Source organism: Rhinolophus sinicus, chromosome 16 (genome assembly GCF_057876585.1).
Source record: "Rhinolophus sinicus isolate RSI-liver-muscle chromosome 16, RSI-T2T, whole genome shotgun sequence".
NCBI lineage: Eukaryota > Metazoa > Chordata > Mammalia > Chiroptera > Rhinolophidae > Rhinolophus > Rhinolophus sinicus.
Genome location: NC_142516.1, coordinates 8,133,369 through 8,156,242, shown reverse-complemented (window position 1 = coordinate 8,156,242; position 22,874 = coordinate 8,133,369). Strand labels below are relative to the sequence as shown.

At 47.3% G+C, this 22,874-nt stretch overlaps 1 protein-coding gene across 6 annotated transcripts in view; it reads left to right on the top strand.

The window, feature by feature from the left end:
• The window catches only part of MVB12B (multivesicular body subunit 12B), a 182,806-nt gene that overhangs the window by 88,446 nt on the left and 71,486 nt on the right, over positions 1 to 22,874 (top strand). For all 6 annotated transcript variants that reach the window (XM_074331024.2, XM_074331027.2, XM_074331026.2 and 3 more), the window contains one exon: positions 5,794 to 5,888. In XM_074331024.2, coding sequence (XP_074187125.1) covers positions 5,794 to 5,888 — 95 coding nt within the window. The remainder of the gene's footprint in view (positions 1 to 5,793; positions 5,889 to 22,874) is intronic.

The following is a 22,874-nucleotide window of genomic DNA, read 5'->3' as shown; positions in this document are numbered from 1 at the left end:
TGCTGAGACTCAGCTGATGTCACAGCCAGGCCCGTGTCTGTCACTTTCAGGCTGATCTGGCACTGCAGCACCCCTGGGCCACGTCTTTCAGCAGGTAACTGTTTTGTTCGATTTAACCACAGGTGATCTGTCCCTTGGCCCAACTGTTCATTCTCGTTAACTGGAGGCCTTGATTTGCCTCCGGTACCCATAGCCCCTCCCTGTATCCAGGAACAACAGAAATGAAAATGCAAAAGCAGCTATTTGTGGCATGGGGAACGCTTTTTCATTAATGCTCTCTGGTCGGGGGCCAGTCCCTCTTCCTGCTCTCTGAATGCTGCCCCACACCCACTCTTGCATCAGCCACTATAGCTTTTTGGTAGCTTGATTTCAGTCCAACAGGTTCCTATTGAGCAATTAGTCTGTGAAAGATACCGTCAAGCTTGTAGCTTAAATTTGCTTTTAATGTTACATTTACCGACTCACCACACATTGTCTGTTGTATGTGATCAGAAACTTTCTTTTTTTTGCCTCACGTTAACTCCTGGTCCCTGCTACCACTGACTTCCTGTTACATGGTGCCTGTTTTCCTCCATAGCAGAGAGGAAGAGGATGCATGGTGTAGTGGGGCGCCCAGAGAGCCTCGAGTCTAATGGACAAACACACACATACAGAAATGAAGTGACAGAAGGACCCAGGGGTTTTCGTGGAGTAGATTCAACACTTGATTTGGTCAAGCAATGTTCAGTAATTGTCTACTCGAGGGCAGAAATCATCCTAGAAAATGGGGTACAAAATTGATGATATTTGGCCCTGCCCACGAGGAGGGCACAGCCATGTTAGGGGGACAGGCTTGTATCAAACAAGTAACATGTTGTGATAACGGGAGTAATAGAGGTCGTCCAGGTACCCAGTCGAGCCTGGAACAAGCCCAGGGAAGGTGCAACTGAACAGGGGCTGCTTAGGTGGGGTCTTAAAGGATAAATAGGAGTTTGGAGCACAGGTAAGGAAGAAGCGGAGATTCGAGGAAGAGGGAGCAGCGTGGGTAAAGAATCAGGGTGGACATGAATAAAACATGGCATAGTCGCAGATTGACAATACTTTTCTTCTTCCTGAGAGAGGGATAAGTAAGCAGTGGAAAGAGACAGTCTAGAGAGGTGCACTGCTGTGCTAGGCTGACTAAAATCTGCGCATGCATGTGGATTAGGCTGCCCAGGGGAAGTGTGTGGACTGAGAAGGGGGCTAGTCCAGAACCTTTGCAAACAGCATCCGTTACACAGTTGGAGGAGGTGCCAGGAAGGACCATCTGAGAGGAAGAAAGAGAAACAGGCCAAGGAAGGTGCACGGCCATCAGTGCTCACTCTGCCGCCAGCAAACCAGATGCCTTTATAGGTGCAGGGTGTGGTCAGGCAGGCCAAATCGGAGGTCCCGCGAGGTGAGGAAGTTCAGACCCGGAAGTCGTGCTGGGCCTGGGGCAGCTGAGAAGCCAGGCACCTGGCCTTCTTGTTACATCCTTCTTCTTAAGTCCATGTGCCGTACACTTGTCCCAAACCTGTTCATTTAGAGCAGGGGTGTCCAAACTTTTTTCAACGTTTTTCACCAAGGGCCATATGCGGTAAAATACACAAACAGTCGGGCTACTCACTCAAGGTGAAGTACGTATTGCCTCACCTGGTTTATTTAAGTAAACTAAATATATTTTTGGAATTTGCTGTGGGCCAATTAACAATGGATTGCGGACCGCAGGTGGCCCGCGGGAGGCAGTTTGGACACCCCTGGGTTAGAGGGTTGCAGCTGGTCATTTCGACAGGAATTGTTAAGGGTCTGCACACAGTAGGTACTAAATATGTGTTGGCGGTTTCATGCTCTCCATCATTATCCGCTGCTCCATTCCTGTCACTCTGACATCTCAGTTTCGTTTTGCTTTTTTTCCCTTACTTTCTGCCAGGCAGGCAATCTTTCTTTCTTTCTTTCTTTCTTTCTTTCTTTCTTTCTTTCTTTCTTTCTTTCTTTCTTTCTTTCTTTCTTTCTTTCTTTCCTTCCTTCCTTCCTTCCTTCCTTCCTTCCTTCCTTCCTTCCTTCCTTCCTTCCTTTTTTTTTTTTTAAGATTTTTATTGAGGAAGGGGAACAGGACTTTATTGGGGAACAGTGTGTACTTCCAGGACTTTTCTCCAAATCAAGTTGTTGTCCTTTCAATCTTAGTTGTGGAGGGTGCCGTTCAGCTTCAAGTTGTTGTCCTTTCAGTCTTAGTTGTGGAGGGCGCAGCTCAGCTCCAGGTCCAGTTGCCGTTGCAGGGGGCGCTGCCCACCATCCCTTGCGGGAGTCGAGGAATCGAACTGGCAACCTTGTGGTTGAGAGCCCGCGCTCCAACCAACGGAGCCATCCAGGAGGCAGCTCAGCTCAAGGTGCCGTGTTCAATCTTAGTTGCAGGGGGCAGAGCCCACCATCCCTTGCGGGAGTCGAGGAATCGAACTGGCAACCTTGTGGTTGAGAGCCCACTGGCCCATGTGGGAATCGAACCGGCAGCCTTTGGAGTTAGGAGCATGGAGCTGCAACCTCCTGAGCCACTGGGCCGGCCCCCTTTCTTTCTTTTTTTTATTTCAGGTGTACAAAACAATGTAATAGTTAGACATTTATCATTTATATCCCTCACAAAGTGATAACCTCCCTCCCCCAATCTACTACCCCTCTGACATCGCACACAGCCATTACATTTCCACTGTCTCTATTCCTAATGCTGTACTCCACTTCTTGTAACCATATATATATATATACAAAATTGTAGTTGACATTCATTATTGTTCAGCTTCAGTGTCAGGTGTACAGTGCAGTGATCAGGCATCTACACAGGCAGTCTTTCAAAATTGCAGATTAGATCTTGACCCAGCTTCAAAGCCCTTCGGGATGAAGTCAAAACTGACTCCAGGGCCCTGAAAGCTGCAGCCCTAAGTCCTCCTCAGCCTGGTCCCCCGGTCCCACACCCTCTGCCTGGCCTTCAGGCCCTGGCCATCCCCACTCCTTCCAGGTCTTCCCTCAGCCACCCTTCCCGCCACTTAGGAGGCCTGAGCCTCCGGGCCGCTGCCGCCCCTCCCTGCTGCCCCCCTCCCACCTGCCCATCCTCACCTTTCCACCCACAGTCCTGGGGAAGCCTTCAGAGTCCCTGCACAGCACTGTAGTCGTCCTGCTTTCCACGCATAATCGCATTTGTAAGCAAGTGTCCTGTAACTTTGTGGATGTTTGCATGCCCCCTGCTGCAGGCTGAGCTCCGGGAAAGCCGGGCTGGCCTGTCCTGTCCTGCCGCTGCTGAGTGCTGAGTCCCCCATGGATCTGCCAGGCACTCTCTCGGCCACGGAATAGCTGGGCTGGCCCCGTTTTCTCCTCTGAGCCCTGGCTGGCCTCTTTGGCCGTCATCCTGGTCCACCTGTCTTCTGAAGTTCTGCTGCCAACCCCTCCGTGAGCCTTCCTGGGTGCCTCCGGCCCCTGGCGCACAGGTGTTTTTGTGTCCGTAGGTGGGATGTACCTTTTTAGGCCATTCAAGGTTTAGAAATCTTAGGGTGTGGCAGCCCTGAAGCACAGTCTTCCCCTGGCTCCTGGAAATCTCCTCCCTGGTGCAGTGGGCGCAGTGACAGCACCTGCCCCAGGCGGCTTCCTGACTGTGTGGCCAGTGCACTCCCACAGCGCCCCATGCGCAGAAGAGCCTCACGCTTGGCTTAATGCTCTGCTGTCACCATCTTGAAATTCTTACAACACTGGAACCAGGGCCCCACCTTTTCGTTTTGCACTGGGCCCTGCATGACATAGCCAGCCCTGTCCCCCTTGTAGGGGACGATGTGAGGAGCCGGAAGAGAATGCGTGAGATCTGCATACCCCAGGGCCTGGCACATGGTGACACTCGCTGCAGGGTCACCTGTCATCATTTTAGCTCTGCTCAACCACAACCGCAGTCAATAATTCATTCTTGTGTTTGCTCAGCCTCACCGACTAAGTGCTGTGGTCAGAGGCATTGATCAACTGCTGGAAACCCTTCTGCAGCTGCTCCTTACCTGCTCGGGTTCCCAAGCATGGCCAGGCCTCAGAGTCACTGCTGAAGCTTGTTAGAAATAGACTTCTGGGCTGCACCCCAGGCCCAGAACCGGACTCACCCAGGTCGGGGCCGTGCTTCTGTATTGCTAGCAAGTTCCCAGGCATCTCTTATACCTTCGTCTGTGCAGGATGGGTGGAACAGAGATGGGAACCTTCAGACTGGGGCACGGAGCCCAAACCTCTTGGTGTGGCATTTGGTGTCCTTTCCAATCTGGCCCCAGCCTGCCTTTCCAGCTTCTTTTCCCATGTGTACCCCACCGCTACCCCAGAATGTCAGCTTTCCCTGGCTACCCAGTGAGTCCCTTTTACTCCTTTAATGTCCATGTTCTCCTCTGAGAAGGTGTCACTAGAAGCAGTGTCCCCTTTTCCGAATGTGTTGTTCCTTCCTTCGGTGCTCACTCAGCACTCAGTTTTTATTCCCCTACGAGCGTGTCATGTTGCACAGTGATTTGTTCCTGCACCTTAATCCCCTGTATGTGGCCTGAGACCTCCTTCGGGGAACTCACCCTGACCCTGAGCTGGCATCAGTAATGAGCAGCCAGTGCATACTCGCTGCACACGCGTCAGATTGCCCAGTGGACACGTATCCGTGTGCTTTGTGTCTGCTGGTTCCCCTGCAGCTCTGAGCACACAGTCGGTGCTCAGTAAAGCCCCGCTGCTTGGCCGGCCAGGCTGGTTGGCGGCACAGCCATCAGTGCTCATTCTGCAGCCAGCAAACCAGATGCCCCTCAAAGCTGGTCTCGTCCCGGGAGGTTCCTGCTCACTCCTGGCTCTATGGGAACAGGCCACGCCTGGAGAACCTTCCCTCCCAGGAGTCTATGTACAAGAGTTATTCTAGGAGGTCCCGTTTGTTGTGTGAAAAAGGCAATGTGTGAAAAGTAAAGCCTTCTTTGTGTAGTAAATAATTCCTCCCTTTTAGAAATGACTGAGTGTGGCCAAAGCTCAGGCTATTTCAAACCAACCCCCTCTCACACCAAGAAGATGTCTTTTTGTTGTCATTTTCCCCACAGACCTGTTAGGTTTTAAATATTTCTCCTATTATTTTACTCTTGCTTTTCTACATTCACTAAAAGCAGCTGACGACCACACCAAATGGATTATTTGCTTCCATTGAATACTCACTTATGCTCTGTATACATTGTGAGCTTTAATGGCCAACACCTGTGCCATAAAATACATGCTGGTCCATCGAAGTTGCTTTCCTGAGCACCTACTGTGTGCTCCCACCGGAGGGGGACACGCAGACAAGCAATTCAGAGGAGTGTGCCATCCCCATCTCAGTGGTCATTAGTTTCCTGGGCTCCCATGGGAACAATAATACCCAACACCTTCGTTCAATGTGCTTCCCTTGCTCTTATCCTCAGCGGCCCTGCAGGGCAGGTGTGGAGCCGATGGATGGGTAATGGAACCAGATGGTGGAACAAACCAAGGCTCATGTTCAGAGCCTGAGTGTTCTGGTCCCATTGGTGTAGTTTGCCTGCTGGGCAGACACCTGGATTCAGTTGCCCACTGCCTTGAAGTACCTTGGGTATGCCCGGGATGGTCTTCCTGGTGTGAAAAAATGTGGCCACTATTGTCTGGAAACTTCTGAATTCCCTGGGGGGGACTCGAGCTGGTGGAGAAGTCCTGCTCCACACCACTGTGGGCAGTCCATGCCATCGGGGGCTTTCTGAGCCTTGGGGAATGCTCCAGGCTCCCTGTAACCTCCTGTCTCCTCTGTCTCTTCCTCAGGCACATCTCACTAACGCTCCCCGCTACCTTCCGAGGCCGGAACAGCACTCGGGCTGACTATGAGTACCAGCACTCCAATCTGTATGCCATATCAGGTACGTGGGGCCCCTGCCAACAGCCAGTGCCACCACTGTGTCCTGGCACTACCTCCCTCTCTGTTTCCTGGCTTCTGATGGCATCCGTCTTACCTCTCTCTTTTTTCCCCTGCAAGGGGCCCGGTGCCTTAGGGACCAGGCCTCCCCTTTCCTTTGTGTCACTGAAGCACTTAGAGAAGGGCCAAATACTCCGCATGTTTTAAAACTAATGATGAAAAACAATGTGTGGATTTCACAAGCTTGAAGGGAGGTTTCCAGAGAATAGTCAGCGCATTGTTCCCTGCCAAATCCAGGGCAGGTTTCCCATGGGGACTCAGAAGCAGCACAGAACGGAGGCCAGTCCCCTTGACCTCCCATACCCAAGTCTGTCCTCACCTCTCATTTCTCAAAGGCAGGTTTGTGGCCAGAGGGTACATTGGCGGTCTCCCCCTCACACCCCTGTCGAATGAGTCTATGATTTCTGAAGTCGGCCTTGAAATTGATAGTGTTACCTTGGAAGGAACTTCATCAGTCCCAGTTTTCCTTTTCACCTTCACCCAGGGAGGAGAAACTTACAAGCCTTATTACAGAATTGAGATTCATTAGGTGCCTGGCAAGGCAGGTGACTTGCTAAGAGCCGAGGAAACCCACAAACTTGCCTCCCATTATACTGGGCCTCGAGTCAGGGGTGTCTGTATCTAAGGGGAAGTGGCAAATCGGTGCCACTTACCAGCCCACACCCTTAATGGTGAGTGACACTTTGAACACGGGAACATGGCATTCATTCATGTACCATAATGAATCTGTTATTTAAAAGGTAATCTTTTTTTCTAAAAATTGCAACTTCAGGTCGCTAAATAGATGAAATAGAACAATGGTGTAATTCCTGTCAGTGTTAGTTTTCCTTGTTATGATCACTCCCTAATAGGGTTGGAAGTATAAGCAAAAGCCAGTTCCGTTTCTGGGTGGCGCACCTGCTGGGGAGACGGAAGGGCAGGGATGGTCTCAAACCCCTCGTCCCTGGCTGCTTTCCAGGAGTCAGGCTCCCAAAGGGTGGAGGGAACATGTCTAAGAAAAGCATCTCCAGGGAGAATTGCTTTTGCGCTGTGGCTATTTCAGCAGAGTCGACAAGGAGCATAACAAGTGTGGAAAGATGACCTATTTTGTAGAAAAGCTGACTATTTCCCCAGATGCTCAGTGGCAGAGTGGTGCAAAACAGGTCTGTGAAATCCAGCAGGGCGACCCCGTTCCGAATGCACATAAGGAAGGCTCAGTCAAAGCAGATGACTTTTTTCCTCCAGCTTGCAAATCTTTTTCCAGCCAGAGTGCTCGGCTCCCCCCCACCCCCCCTTCCCTGGCTTCTCTGATGGCTTTCCCAGCTGTTGACGTTTCTGCAGAAAAGGGCCCACAGACTGAAATCTCCTCTGGTTTGGCAGGAATGCTCCTGTCTGCCTCTGGACCACTGCTTCCTCGCCCCCTGGCTTTGATGAGGTGTTGTCTGGGTTCATTTCAGCTGTTAGTTTAGCAATACCGAGGTAACAGCCTCAAGACACAGGGGAAGCCATTCAGAAACTTCCTGTTACATTTATGTAAATGGCAGTCAATTGGATTTTATCTTCCAAACGGAGGTAGTTGAGGCTGCAGCCCACAGCAGCAGGCAGCTCAGGCCTCCTCGGAGGCTGCAAGCACCAAATTGCTCTGCCAGGGTCCAGGACTGCTTTGTTGTGACGCTGCCAGAAAGTTCCCTGCAGGACTCGCTGGCTCCGTCAGGCCTGCAAGCTCAGCACTGGGCAACCATGGTGCAGCTGGGAAGCCTGCCCGCCTACCCACCAGCAGCCCGCCTGCCAGTCGTCCTGGCTGGAAGGGAGCAGAGGCCACCCCCACCCCGTACGAACAGTATTTGGCACTAAGTGGCACATCTCAGTTTGGTATTGTGAAGTTAAGGTTTCAGTGGTTGGTTCCAAAAGCAGTCAAGGCAAAGTGTGCCCTAGGCCCTAGCTCTTGCTGCGTGCCCGATGCCGTGATAGCTGGGGCTTTGCTGGTAATGAAATGAATCATCAGACTTCTGCTTCCGAACCGGTTCCGGCACAGGCTCACTGCAGACTTCAGGAACTGAGCCTTTGGTGCAAAGCTGGCTCGTTCCTGGAAACATTTGACCCCTTAGTTTGCAGTTCTTCCTAAGATAAGTAGATGTCCAAACAGTGTAATTAGAATTTTGAAGAGCAGCCCACATTTAATTTGTATGTGTGCTTATTAGAGGAATATTTACTTTTAAATGTTTTCCCAAGGACGTACCTGTTAATATATTTCTTCTCTTGTACCTTTCACTAAGACCATTCACCTCTACCATACCTGCTAAGGGAAAGACACTGCTCAGAGTTGCTGCAGAAATCAGTGGGGACAGTATGTAGCTCTGTCCCCAGGGCCAGACTCATTCAGGAAATAAGGGAGGGAGGAAAGAAACCAGTCAGCCCAGGGTCTACCCTGCCCAGGGATACCCCCTATGACTCTGGGGCAGGTGAGCACCCCGACCGGCTGCCTCAACACCTCCAGCATCTGGGGCCACCACCTCCAGTGAGCCCAGTCCATCTCTGGGCTCTCTCTTCCTGTGCATTCATATCCATCCAGCCTTTTGGGGTACCATGCATCCTGTCTGCCAAAACGTGACAACCATTCTGCACAGTCCAGCCAGTAGTTTCCTGTTGCCCACAGAAGTGGGGTGAGGAACTTCTACTGACTGAACGCCGAAATCTTGAGAAACTTATGTCCCTTGCTCTGCCATCGTGTACCCTAATCAAAATAGCCATGAAGCACACCTGTCCTCCTCAGACTTCCTTTTCTGGGAATTTCTTCTAGAAAATACCGATGTGCAAACAGATTTATCCACAAGGAGAAGCACTGCTGCTTTTTAAAAATAATGCTCCAAAAACGGGGTGGGCGTGGAGCTCCTTCATGTCCAAAACAAAGGCAAATGGTTAAATTTTGCGACATCTACACAATGGCCTTCACTTTTCAGGCATCAAACAATGATGACTTAGAAACAAAAATGTGCATAAATGTTACGAAGTGACAAACCAGAACTTGCAGTGTGAACAGATACGTGCCAAGTGGTTTACAGGGGTTGTCACTGGGCTTGCCTGCTCTCTTCTTCTTTTTGTTTCTTTGCAGTGTCTCATTTTTCTACGATAGCATGTATTGCTTTTGTAATGAGAAAAAATACAGACCTGATGTTCGTTTGGCGTGTTCCTGTAAGCCTGGCTGGCCCCCGTGATCACTGTGCCTTTTCCGCGTACTCACAGTCCTGACTCATCATATGCTAATTTTCTTGTTGCCCCTTTTGGAGAGTGTGATGTTTTCCCTGTTGTCCAGTCCCCTGAAACCCCCTGTCCACTGACATTCCTCAAAGAGCAGCGACCAAAATTCCATCAGCGTCTTTTCTGCTCCTGGTGCCCTACGGACGCAGACTGAGTGTGAAAGCACCTGGCTGCTCGAGCCACCCCCTCGCCTTTCTTGCTCTTCAAATCCCCCATCACCATGTTGTCCTTAGGGTTTGAGGACAGTTTTCCTTGAAAGAGGAGATAGAAATAAAATGGTAGGTGCCTGGTTTGGCTCCCTGGGTCTGTATTTGGGTCTGCAAACTGGGCCTGCGGCCAGATCTTTATATGACCTGTGAGCTAAGGATGGTTTCACATTTTTAAATAGTTGAAAAAACATTAAAAACAAACAAACAATATTTAGTGATGTGAAATGTATATGAAAGTCAAATTTCAGTGTTCATAAAAAAAAGTTTTCTTAGAATGCATCTCTGCCCGTTCTTTTACAACTTGTCTGTAGCTGCTTTCACACTACAATGGCAGAACTGAGTGTCTGTGACAGCGGCCATGAGGCCCACAAAACCTGAAATAGTCACTATCTGTCCCTTTACAGAAAAGGTTTGCCAACGCCTGGTTTTTGTCATCAGTCTTAAGCAATGGGTGCTCCTGCTCTTCCTCTTCTTGCTCCAAACTTGATTTTTAAATGACTTTTTACGCTGTTCTTCCTTTTGGTAAAGGGCAGCTTTCCTAGTGATGTTCAACGGATGCTTCCCCTTCGTTATGTACCTTTAGGCTCCTGCCTCCTGGGAGGGCTTTCTTCGGGACCACGCTCATTTCTCTAGATTCTGCCACAAACCCCACTCCTAAGTTTCCTCGTCATCTCTCTTGGTGGTTGTTAGTTTTCTTTTGAAGAATATCTTATCTCTCACGAAAAGTCTCCTATTTTAGTCCCAACTGATGGCATGCGGCACTTTTCTTCCTGAGAAATTTTTTAGATGACTGACCATTCATTCATTCATTTCTATTCCACCTATTCCAGAAAGATTTTTGTTAGCTCCAGAAATACATGTAACAGAATGAAAATGGAAGTGAAAAAAATAAGAGTGAATGAAAAAATAGGATAGAAAAGTAGGGTGCAGCTTTGGGTGGGCTCTTACATGAAGGGGATTCTGGATTTGATTGTGAGTCAGGACAACTGCCATATGGATGCCGTAAAGACAAGCTAGTTGCTCGGGAGGAGACTCGCAGAATTCACTAAAAGGAGTAGTTCTCATAAAGAAGGCCCCGTAAGATGCTGTGAGCAACAGAACAGCTGCTTTTCAGTGAGTTTGGTAAGGACCACCTGTATGCCTATGTATTGGGGACTCTGCTCGTGTTTGAACCCCTAAAATATTTGGGAGTTGAGTAATATTTGGGAGTTGCCATCACGTTTCTTCAGAAATGTTCTTGGGGTGGGCGTCAGTGCCTTAGGAACTAGAGACCTCGGGGGATGTTGGGGAGCAAGAACTCCCCACCTCCTGTCCAACCTGAGGGACATACCTGTGTGGGAAGCTTCCAGTAAGGAGCACTCAGCCACGAGGTGCCCAGGACTGCTTTCTCTAACCTGGGATGCCTCTTGTCGGTCTTATGGCAGGTTTTACTTAATGAACAGTTGGCTGTAGGTAAGGGAAACCCCAAAAATAAGACTGGGTCCTATACTGTATTTCCCCAAAAATAAGACCGGGTCTTATATTAATTTTTGTTCCAAAAGACGCATTAGGGTGTATTTGCAGGGGATGTCTTGTTTTTTCCTGTACAACAATCTATACTTATTCAAATACAGTTATGTCACCTTCTTCTGGAACATCGTCATAATGTACTAAATGCGTCCATCTGGCTGACGATCTTAACTGGGGCTTATTTTCGGGATAGGTCTTATTTCCGGGAAAACACGGTAGTCTTTTGTTTTGGTGGTAGTGGTTATAAACTGATTTCTATCACCAAGTGAAGAATTTTTACCGAAGAAAACTTACTTTTCTCCCTTTGGAAAAAATTGACATAGTAGTATAAAATAGTAAGATTGCACCAATGCAAATTAAAACTGGCGTGTAATCAAACCAAAAGTCTCACACACCCCACGAATTCAGGATGAGCCCGAGGCCTCGCAGTGCAGGGGCTGTGGGGCTTGGGCTCCTTCCCTTTAGGGCCCAGGCAGGTTGCCTTGCTGACATCTCCATTTATCCGTCAGCATTAGGCTGACCATATAATTTATTGCCCACATCATCACATTCGAGAGTGAAAGGGGCACACAGTTACAACAGGACAAAAGCCACAACCTAGAACCAACCTGGCCGACTTGGGGCGGGGGTTAGTTACCCCGCCTTTAGCTTTGTTGGTTTTTTCCGTTTTCTTTTTGATTGCTGGAAAAAGGCAGCTTATTGCCCTCCACAGCTGTTCCCTCTTAAAAACCAGTCCCCTTTCAAGATGTTTGACACCAGGAAACATGTGAGCGTGGACATGTTCTGAGTCCATCCACTCGTGAGTTTGGCCCACGATCCTCGTTCCGAGTCAAGCAGGATTTTATCTGAAACAGAACCGTGTAGGAACCGTGTCAGTCTGACATCAGGCCAGGAAAGCGCAGAGCAATTAAAAATAATTAATGATTTCTGAATATCAGCCTTCTCCATGCAGTTTTAATCTAGTCCTCATTTAAATTGGAAGATGGACATTTAATTATCAGTATTATGAAATTCATGATTTATATATTTCATCCAGTTGGATAAAATTTCTGCCACCAGCTCTTCATCTTATTATGGAAAAAAAATCTGTATATTTCATAAGTGATCCTTTAAAAACTCATCTGCAGCATACCAAACAACTGTAAACGTATTTTCCTTTCATTTATAGTGATTACATTATTTGTATCTTTCAATTAGGTAAAAAAAAAAAAAAAAAAAAAAAAAAAATCTCACCTAGAAAATGGAAAATAAACTTAAGAGGTAATGATCATGAAGCTTTGCCGGGTTGGAAAACGAAGGCTCAAAGATGGTAGCAAGAGGGTGCTTGAGAAAATGCGGTTCGTTTCTGTGTGAGGTGTTCTCAGCAGCAGCTGCTCCACGGGTAATGTGTACGGTGTCACGCTACAGAATGTGTGCCCGTGTTCTGTGTACATGCCCGTGGTTCTCCTTTCCCTGTGTATCTGGGCGAGCGTCAGCCCATGCACGGGCTGAGTGACTGATAACCGATAACCTCAAATAAGGGAGAGCCGCTTGTTGGGTTGGAAGCCCCGGGGTGGTCTTGGTCAGCCTGTGCATTCGCAGACATCCCCCTCTGGCCTTTGTGTGCAGTGGACTCACGTGGCCTGTGTTTCAGAGCCTGCCTCCTTCGCCCTCCACTGAGGCTTCAAAATCACCCAGGGCTGGCTGGAGAGGTGGTGGGTGAGCGTGGGGGAGGATGGCAAGGATCCCAGAGAGGGACATCAGTTTGACGCAGCCACAGATAATAGCAGAGGGGGGAAATTCCTGAATGAAGTGAAAAAAATATTTATAATAATGGTGCTCAAATCAAGGAGGAAATAAGTCACTTTAAAGGCACATAAATTGTTATCATCACCCCTAGCAGCCATCGCGTTCCTTGTCTATCCATCTATTCTTGCCCTGACTGACAATAGCATCGAGTACAAAGAAAAATATAATAAGAAAAAGAAGAAATGAATGGGAGTGGATGGGGAATTGATCACACAGTGTATTTGTATATCCTGATGTAAAAGGTGCACTTGACAGGTGGCCAGGTTTGCTCTGTACACAACCATGTGTGTGCTGTCAGGAGCACACACGCTGCCTTGTTTCGATTGATGAATTGCCTGCTTTCTTGATTAAACCTTCCGTCACTTAAGAAACAAAAAGCCTGTGTTTAGATGGCAGAGTGGGACATGTCAAAAAAATCTGTCTCCTTTACCTTTGTGCAGATGTTGGGCACAGACTGTAACATGTATTATTAAAATGAATGTGGCATTTACTGTGCATTATTCCTTTCCTGGGAGAAAGGACTGTAAATTATATGCTAATAATAAGCTTTAACCCTTTCGAAATGCAAAAGATTTAAGAGTGCAAACACTCATGTAGGCCCAGCTAATTGGATATGCTTTTATACTATCTGCTGTGGTAGCTGTGTCACCGAAGTTAATGAACAGCGTGTGCGGGCAGACACGCAGGCCGCTGGGGGAACACTCGCCTCTTGGAGGTGTTCCGCTCTGCCAGTGCCTCCTCTAGGATTTCACAGAGAGAGAGAGAGACCCCAAAACCCCTCAGCTGGGATCCAGATCATACCACAGATTAAGTCCATAGCCTTGTCCAGTTCTCCCAGCACGTCTTCTGGAGCTGAGCTTCGAAAATGAGCTGTTGGGTGTTCCCACGTACAGGGCAGGGCCCACGGGGCTGGCGGGGCTTGGGCCTGGCAGTTTCCAGGTGTTGGTGCCTTGCCCTTACACGCCTGTGTCCCTGGGCCGGGCTTTTCTGTCCTCGGTCCAGTTGCCCAGGTGGCAGACTCCTCTCCCCAACGCACAGCTCCTCAGATCAAACCTTCAGGCTCCGCCCCAGCCCACTGCGTTCATTCAGACCACACCTGCCTTGCCTGCGTTGAGGCTGTTGGTGGCCAGTCTCCACCTGTCTAGTGTCTTCTCGCCATTTCCCTTCACCTGTGCCCACCAGCCGGGGTCTCTCCCTTCCTTGTGTCCTCACTTTTGTGTCTGTGCAATTGCCCCTGCCAGTCCGATGGCCCAGCTTGCCCCACCTCCTCCTCTTGCTGACCCGTCTTTGAAGGCCTGTTTCCAAACTGCCTCTTACACGAAGCTTCTCTGATTCTCTTCCAGCTAGGTTTACTCCCACACTATTTTATGTTGTAGAGAGTTCAACTATGAGCGCCTTGAGAAGGCAGAGACTGTGTTTGGAGAGGACGGGGGCTGCCTTCGATCCCCTTTGAATCAAGGAGGATGTAATTAAAGGCAAAGAGAAGACCATTATTTATTCCTTTGTTCACTCAGCAGACCCTGCGAGCTGCCGTGTGACCAGGCCCCAGGTTTCCTCCCTACGGCAACGGGAAGCCTGTGGGAGAAGGTTCTGCCTATGACTGCTGGGGCATTTGGGGTAGAAGCATGTGTGGCTGTCACACAGAGCCACTGTGAACAGCCGCACAGGTTGTGCACTGCACAACACATGTGAATGGCACTCCCGTATTGCTGTGCGAGGGCTCTGTGTGATATTGCCTTGGTTGGGCAAGTCGCTCATCGCTAGTTAGCCATACCTGTAAAATAATACAGTAACCACCGCTACTCTCCCAGTTCTGCTGTGAAGATCTGGGATGTAAGCACCTTTTGTAAATCGAGCAGCAGTGCAGGAATGTCACTTCTCTCCATATTCACCTCCCGTGCAGGGCTCTGATCAGAGTAGGAGCCCAAAGATTTGTGGACAGTTACAACTCGGGAAACACTGGCTCATGCCCGCCGTGGTCTTCATCTTCCCAGCACTGTGCTCCTTTCGTGATTCTATACCTAAGATTCCGTCTCAGGAATCAGAGCGCTCTGGGTGCTCAGAGAAAACTTCTCCCTCAGTCCAGAGAAACTTGCAATAGGCTCTCTGACGCGGCTCAGCTCGGCACCCCTGGAAACTGAGACATTCTGTCACGCATCATCTCTTAGAAGTGGGCTATTTTCTGTGGCAAGCAGCCCACGAGCGCCTTCTCAGGAAGGTGACAGAATGATGGCTTGGGGGCAGGAAGGAGAAAAGTACCTGGAATGAGGCGAGACTTCCATAAAATCTTCCAAAGTGCCTTTGGTTTTTTTGGAGGAAAAAACCTGGGGGGTGTGGGGGGGGAGGGGAGGTTGCTGCTTGCTGCTCCGGGTTTTCATTTCTGCTTTTCCTGTGCTGCATGGTAGGAGAAAGTTAAGACTTTTTCCAGTGTCGTCATCATGAAAAATAAAAACATTATTAGGTGACAGATACTTCAGTGCTCTTAAAAGGGTGGCCACCTCCTGCTGTGCTTTCATTCTCTCTTTGGTTTCTAAGCATGGCAGTGTAGGCGGCATTGGTTTAATGGGCCATATCCCCCTCTTAACTCCGAGTGAGGCAGCCAGGGGAGCATTGGGAAGAACCATAGTGGGAGCCAGAAAAGCCGGGTCCAGGCCCTGCTTCTCCCTCGGCCGAGCCCAGTAACATCAGGCGCAGCACCAGGCCTTCCTGGATGTATGTCCTGCATCTTTCAGTGTCAGGAATGTCAACAACATCAGTACTTGAAACATAGTTCAGCTAATATTTACTGGAAACTTCCTGTGTGTCAGGCATTGGCTGGTAGCCAAGGTAGCAGGGAAGACACCCACCTCCCAGGGTTGAGGATATATGGGAAGGGGCCTTGTGTGTTGTGCAGGTTGAGTGCCTGGGATGTTACCAGCAAAAGGGCAGACTTCACAGACATTCCATCCAAACACTGCCTTGATTGTGAAGATCTCAGGACAACTAGAGAAAAACCAACTTTCTGACACCATTCTCCCTGTGTATTTATCTTCTTTGTCTCATTTTTAAGCAGATATAGGTCCCCCATTGCCCCCATCATAATTCCCTTCCTGGCAGGCAGCATGATTTGGGCCCAGCAGCAGGGTCCTTTCTGAAGGCGTAGCTGCAGAAATGCTGAAAACAAAGTGAACACACTTAATCCCAGCTCTTCGTCTGCTCTTTGCATTTTTCCGGAGGTTTACTCGGATGTGAATAAAGTAGTCTGGTTTTCCAAACACTCCTGCCCAGGGGCAGCTTACATCAAATTAGCTTCTTGTTTATATTTCTATCTCTGTCTGTCTTGCAATAGACTATCAGCTGAGAGAGAAAAATGATATAATTAGGGCAACTTCTTTAATTTAAACACATTTAGGGAGCAGAGTTGTTTTGCCTTTATGAAAATGGATTACGTTAGTTTATTTTAGTAATACCTAACCTTCCTCCAGCACTTACCATGTACCAGACGCTGTGGTAAGCACTTTCCATGCATTTGGTCATTTAATCCCAACAAATCCTTACCAAGAAAACCTTACAAAAATCTTTAGGGTTTATGCTATTACTCTTATCATTTCTGTTTTATGGCGACAGCACAGCTGCCAGTGTTGCTGGGCTCCCATGCTCAAGCCCTGTAAAATAAACATCTCTTATAAATGTCTTTTTCTTTATAAATATTTTATTTTTATAGGTGGAAAAAACTGAGGGTTTGAGAGCTTGTGATTTGCCCAAAGTTACACTGTTAATAAGTGGGAGGGCTGAGATTCGAACCCAGGGCTCCGACTCCAGACCTAAGCTCCATATCTCTGTGCTGAGGATGACGCTTCAGTGTGCATGTGACCATTTCCCCGCATGTGTCACACCGAAGCTGAAAATGGCACACGTACCTGGCGTGAATTATGCTGGGACTCACTCGGTAGAAGAGGTCTCAGCATTATTTAAATCTCGGACAGTTCCTGGCCCATCATCGCTGGCACCTCATCAGAATGAGGCCTTTGATGATTGACTGATGACGACTCCCTAGTCCCTGGGGCATCTCACAGAGTGGCTGTGGCTCCACGGGCTGTTTGGGGGCAGAGTACTGAAGGGTGAGCACACAGCCCCCTCACTTAGTGCTGGGTGGCCTTAGGCAAGGCGCTTTAACCTTTCTGTGCCTTGGTTTCCTTATCTGTTCAATGGGGTGACAGTGGTTTGTGGTAAGGATTAGAATCATGCCTGGTCATAGAAAGGGCTGTAGATGTGTGACTATGATTGTAATTATTCCCCAGCCCCTCCCTCTCGTCCCTTGTCAGTGCCTTTCCTGAACTGAAAAGGGAATATTCCAGGAACCTTAAAGGTGGGGCTACTGCTGGTCTTACTGTTGGAGACCTTTGTCTGGGGGAGCTCTGGGCACCTGAACGTCCCCTTGCCGTGGCCTTTTCTTAGCCCTATGGCAATAGTGAGCACCCCGAGCCCACCATTTCCATTGCTGGGCCTGAACCTCAGTTGTTCTCCGCCCCCTGCCCCTGCCCTCTTGGACCCTGCCCGTGGCAGGGCTCTTGTTTAAATGGACAGTCACCTTAGTGGCTCCCCTGCTTTAAAGCTTCATTCTCTAGCTCAGACCTCCTAAGACGCCAGCCTTGGAGGAAACCCAGCCCGAGGTTACTGAGCCATATACACCTGTGTGTCCCCGCCAGCTCCCAGCCCTGGCTTCCCCTCCTGCCTGGTTCCAATTCCCTGAGTTCTCCCACTGCCCCTGTGGCCGAGCTCCAGCCTTGCTGACTTAGGACAAAAGTCACAGATTCCAGGTTAGCATATTTTAATTCCTGATGGCTTCATGAGTAAAGGTGGAAGTGTTGGCAAAACCTGGAGAGAAGCTGGACGCCACGCAAGGTTTGGAGATGAGATCAAAAGTTATCCTTTGTCTGTCACGCAAGATGAGTGCCCTCCCTTCTGTGTCAGAATGAATGCGTCTAACCACTAACAGGACAGAAACAATTCTGATCTGTTTTAGAACAACGAAACCACCTTTCCTGTGGACAAGAATACCTGAATCCATCCATTGTCATACACTTGGTGTCTGTGTCCTGAATACTCAAAGCTTTTCCCCCTGTTTTTATTAATGGGCCAAATGATGGTCCTAACCTGATTTTTTTTCTTTCTGTTTTTGTTTTTTAAATCTTCAGTGCTCCAGCCTAGAGTTTGGATGGAACGTATTTGTCACACATCCCAGAGAGGAGGCTCCTTATCCCTCCGATTTGTCTTTTGATTGTCTCTAAGACAATGAGTGATGTGGAGTTCCCATCCAAGGTTGAGATCCTTTGTTAGAGAGCGGGTTCTCCCGCCTGACTTGTTTTATGGCACCAACCATCCCAAGATCCACTGGCGAGGCAACATCCATAATTTTGAATGAGGAGTGAAGCTTGCCTCGCTGGCCTGCGGCATCACTTCTGGTGACACACTTAGTACTTAATCGCTTGCTACCTCGAAGCAATAAACACACCCAGCTTTATGTTCCACTGCCTCAGGTGTTTACCTTAAATACGCCCTGGGCTAACAAAATGCCAGTGTCACTCCTGTCAGAGGGTCCTTTGACTCTTGAATTGCACGGTTGTCACTCATCTTTTTTTTTTTTTTGCCAAAGGTGGTCATGCCTGTTTAGACCCAAGATGGGCAGCTTCTTTGGCCATAAGCCTCTTGGCTATGTATGCTTCTTGTAAAACTTTGGCTGTCGGATCGGTTTCCCAATTCTAAAAAAGTCAATTCCGTCTCTTTCGTTATAACGTCCTGTTCAGTGTTCAGTTCTCTGCTGGAGTGCAAGGTCTGTTCTGGGAGGGTAGGCTGGTGATGTCACATTCACCAGTGTGTGCCCGGTGCCCACCCCAGGGCCTGGTACACAGGAGCTGCTCAGGGATGTTTGATTGATTTTTTAAATCCACCCTTTTGTATCCGCCCTTTCCAGCTGCGTGACTTTGGACACTTTACATTTCAGTCCATTTTCTCTTCTATAATTTTAAGCATTAGAGTTAATGGACATGAAGTGCCTAGTACTGAGTGGGCACCCAAGAAAGGGTAGCTGATATGACTGTCATAAATACTATTGTTCCCAGGAAGCTCTGGTCTTATTCACTCTGCAGTTTGACCCACACACACACACACACCTGAAAATGCAACTGGGAAAGCGGGCAGCTGGTCTACTAATGTAGAGCCAGAAGGGAACTCACCTGGAAGGACCCTGTCCAGCTCAGGGGACCTTTTGGCATCATATAAGGCAAACCCTCCATTCTGGTTCAGAAATCAGTAATCACTTGAGATGTTAGTTTGCTGCTGGGTAACTCAGGTTTAAAGAGAACTTCTCAACCTGCTCAGACTTGCCCCTTCTCATCGAATCAGCTCTCATTGAAAAAGGATAGTATCTGTGCTCAACCATCTAAATGGTTTCACTTCTTTCTCCTTTGCTTTTTGGTTTCTAGCTCTTTCTTTCCTGTACCTTCTGTCCCAGGACCCTTTAACAACACAAACAAACAAACAAACAAACAAAACAAACAAACAAAAAGCCCTTTTCTTGCCTCAGAATCCTTACATAGCTGTGAGCCCGGGCTTGGTTTAAAGGTACATGAATAAAAGTCACACCACCTGCCGAGCACATCGTGACGTCCCCAGCTCCAGAGCAGCTGCCAGGCCAAGGGCCCCCAGCCTCTCAGGCCTGCACTGAGGCTGGCCCTGCAGCCGCAGGACACACCATGCATTGGGAGCGTCCTTTCTCAGGGTTTGAGAGAGTAAACTGTCTTAGATGCCCCGCCTTATGGCAGGACGTGGGACTATCTATTGATGCTGAGGGATTGCTCCTTTCTTCTGCCTACGTTTAAATATATATATATATATATATATATATATATATATATATATATATATATATATATATATATGGTGCCTTTTATTTGGATTTAATGACAGACATTTTAATCAGAGGTTAGTCATTTATTTTTGCAAACTGTTGTTTTGATTCATCATTTTTGCAGATAATTAAATGGATCAGTTGGTTCAGTGTGTCTACTTATTAAAACAGGTAATTTTTGGGGAAAAAGAGGTGCTATTTTTTTGGATCACTGCACAAGAATTGCTTTTATCTTCCTCTTTGAGCATAGTTTCTTGGTTGTTTTGCCAGAAGGCTCTCTAGTGTTCAAGCATTTGGTGTTCTCTCTGGTCTGCGGGGGGCTTGCCCTTGGATGATTGGGGTGTTAGCCACTATGCCCTTTGAAACGGGAGATGAAGAGTAAACTCTGCTGTTACCTGTTAGAAGGACTCTCCGGTTTTAATTGGATTAGAGAAAAGAGCCTACAAGTTATGAACTTTGCAGAGCAGCAGTTCTTATGCTAAAAACAGATTAATTGTAGCCCTCGCCGTGGGTGGAGTTTAAAAGTCAATTACTGCTTGTCCTATTATAATTTACACACCTAGGATTTGAAAAAGTCTGTCACTTAGTATAAAAACGAAAAGGTTACGTGCACTAGTTGGAGTGTACCTGTGACTTTTCATTTGTAAATGCTGTTAGCTACATGTATTTGTATGTATGCAACTTGTAGCTGCAGAGCTGTACTGTAACTCCATCTGTGAGCAAGATTCCTTACTAAGACTAACCTTTAAGATTTAGTTCTTTAAATCCATAATGGCTTAGAATATAGCCCTTTGTCTGGCACTTTAATCCACTTGTAGGCACTGTGACCAGCCCCTGCAGAGCCTTGGGACCACTCCACTCCCCGGGTCACGAACCAGTAAAGAAATGGCCCTTCAGGGGTCAATTTTTTTAAAACAAATTGCTCACGACATTTGTTTTCTTTGATTTTTCCATGTTTGTGTCCTGAATCAGTTAATTCACTCATTAAAAGGATTTATTTTAGGCGGACCAATTAAAACTTTGGAAGCTAATTTTTTGCTGAGCAGCGCAGACCTCTGAAAACACAATTTATAACATGGCTTCTGCCCTTTTCCACCGAGAGCTGTCTGATCGTGCTGCAACCTCTGGTGCTCGCAGAAGTCAAGAACTGCTGTTCTTTGTCCTCCCCTCCGGGCTGAGCTGAGCCGCGTGGGTAGGTCTCTCCCAGCCTCCATTGTCTCAAGGTGCACAGGCGAATCTGAGAAGTCAGCCCAGCCCAGGAGTGGCACGCGGTATTTGTTTGCTTGCATAAACCCCATAGTTTAATTTTTTAAAATAGGAAGCTGCTGTGTAGTTTGGATATTTAAACAGTTATTAACCGAATGACAATTAACAGATTGCATAGACAGATTTTCTTTTGAAAACCTCCAAAATTGAGTACAGTTTGCAAAACTATCACAGCATAGTAATGACAATGAATTTTGATTTCCCGGAACTGATATTAGACTCCTTATTAAACTATGTGCATCTGCTTTTAATTTACTCCAAATAATTGGAAAATGCAATGAAGCTTTCCAATTAAAGCACGGCTTTATGCTGTTTAATAATACCCCCATAATATTATAGCTTATGAAGTGACAGGTGAGTTGGTGTATGAATAAAACATAAAGGCAGCAATAAGGGACAGAAAACCGGAGACAGTTGTGGGGATTTTAAATGCTGGATGTAATTTGCATATATTAATCTCTTCTTTTCAGCCTTATCAGGCGTTCTTCAGTATTTGAAGTTAAAATAGCGTTGACAGGCGGGAGTACGCTTAGTTTTTTCAAGGATTTATTACTTGTATAATTTCTGATCTTTAATAAGCAGATATGACTGATCCTCATAGTTCTATAGAAATCGGTTAATTGTTCCAGATGGCGTGTACTGATTATGCAAAATTACTTTTCACACCATTTTTTTTGTGATGGAGTTTGGAGTAAAATTAAATTTTTTATAGCCTTCTTATCATGCTGTTTTACAGTGGTTTTTCTACAGAAGTTGAATTTAATCTACTATATTACATTGACCAGCACAGTTATTCTAATGTAGCATTTTGTGATTTGACAAAGAATAATAGAACACATTGCTCATTGTTCATTACTGTGTCCCTAATAAAAAGGAGCTCCTGTGTATAGAACATAGCTGTTATTTATGAAGAATGCCTAATTCATGCAGTTAAAAATGCAAAATTGTACTACGAAGTAGTCCTTTTTGGGGAGAGAATATCTGGGAGAAGCAAAGGGAAATAGGCTTTTTGCTACCGATTTTGCATGTTAAAGGAGGGTCTTCCTTTAATGACCAGAGTGTTGAAATTATGCTACTTTTCTTCTTTGAAGGGGAGGGAAAAAAAACTAGCTAATCTCATTCTATTAAGAGAGGTGTCACCGGTTGACTTGTCTTGATTTACATAATCCCAGAAGTCTTTCATAATTGAATAGCATTTATAAAAGGTGGTTACACTTTGGAGTAAAATATCCAAAAAAGAGTCTCCAAAGCTTCAATAAATAATTCGTCTCTAGCATTTTCCAAAGTGCCGGTTTTTTAAAGCATCTCGTGCTGGTACCAGATACAAGCTCAGGTTGTGCGTGTTACCAGGTGACATTGATCCTGGTCTCAGATAACATTCTCTCTGCAGCTCAGCTGGTAGTGGGATATGAAGGACCAGGCGGATGCACCCCAAAATGGGATCGTAGGGCTGTTATCTTGATGCAGGTTTCCTAGGCGTGGGACGCGATAGTTTTTTTGTTGCATCAAAAATCCTGGCTGGGTGTGTAGTATTTTAAATAAAGCAGATAAATATAAAGAAAAATATTTTATGTATATAATCTGCAGTTTGACCTGTTTTCAAAAAGGGCCACTGTGTATTAAGTCTTACCAGGATTTTCATAGGGATATATGTTTCTATTTTAAACATAGTAGAATCCGTTGTACAGAAAGACACAGCTCTTTATACGGCCAGAAGACTCGCTTCGGGTAGTTCAGTCCTATGCACCTTCCCACCCACATCTTGTCCCCCAGGCCTTCCTTGTTTGAACAGACTTGAGGCGGCTTTGGATCTGTTTAAAAGGTTCAATTCCCTTAGCCCTGGGGGAGTCAAACTTTTTTTTTTTTTTTTAATATCCTTCCATCAGCAACACTGATTGCTCTCATGGAGGGGCGCTGGCATAGAAGCAGGATTTCACTGTGGAAACAGACAGACAGAAGATCACAGCCCTGGGCGAGCTCCGAGGGTGTCTGTCCGTCTGTGTCTGCTGGGGGTGGGGCACATGCAGGGCGG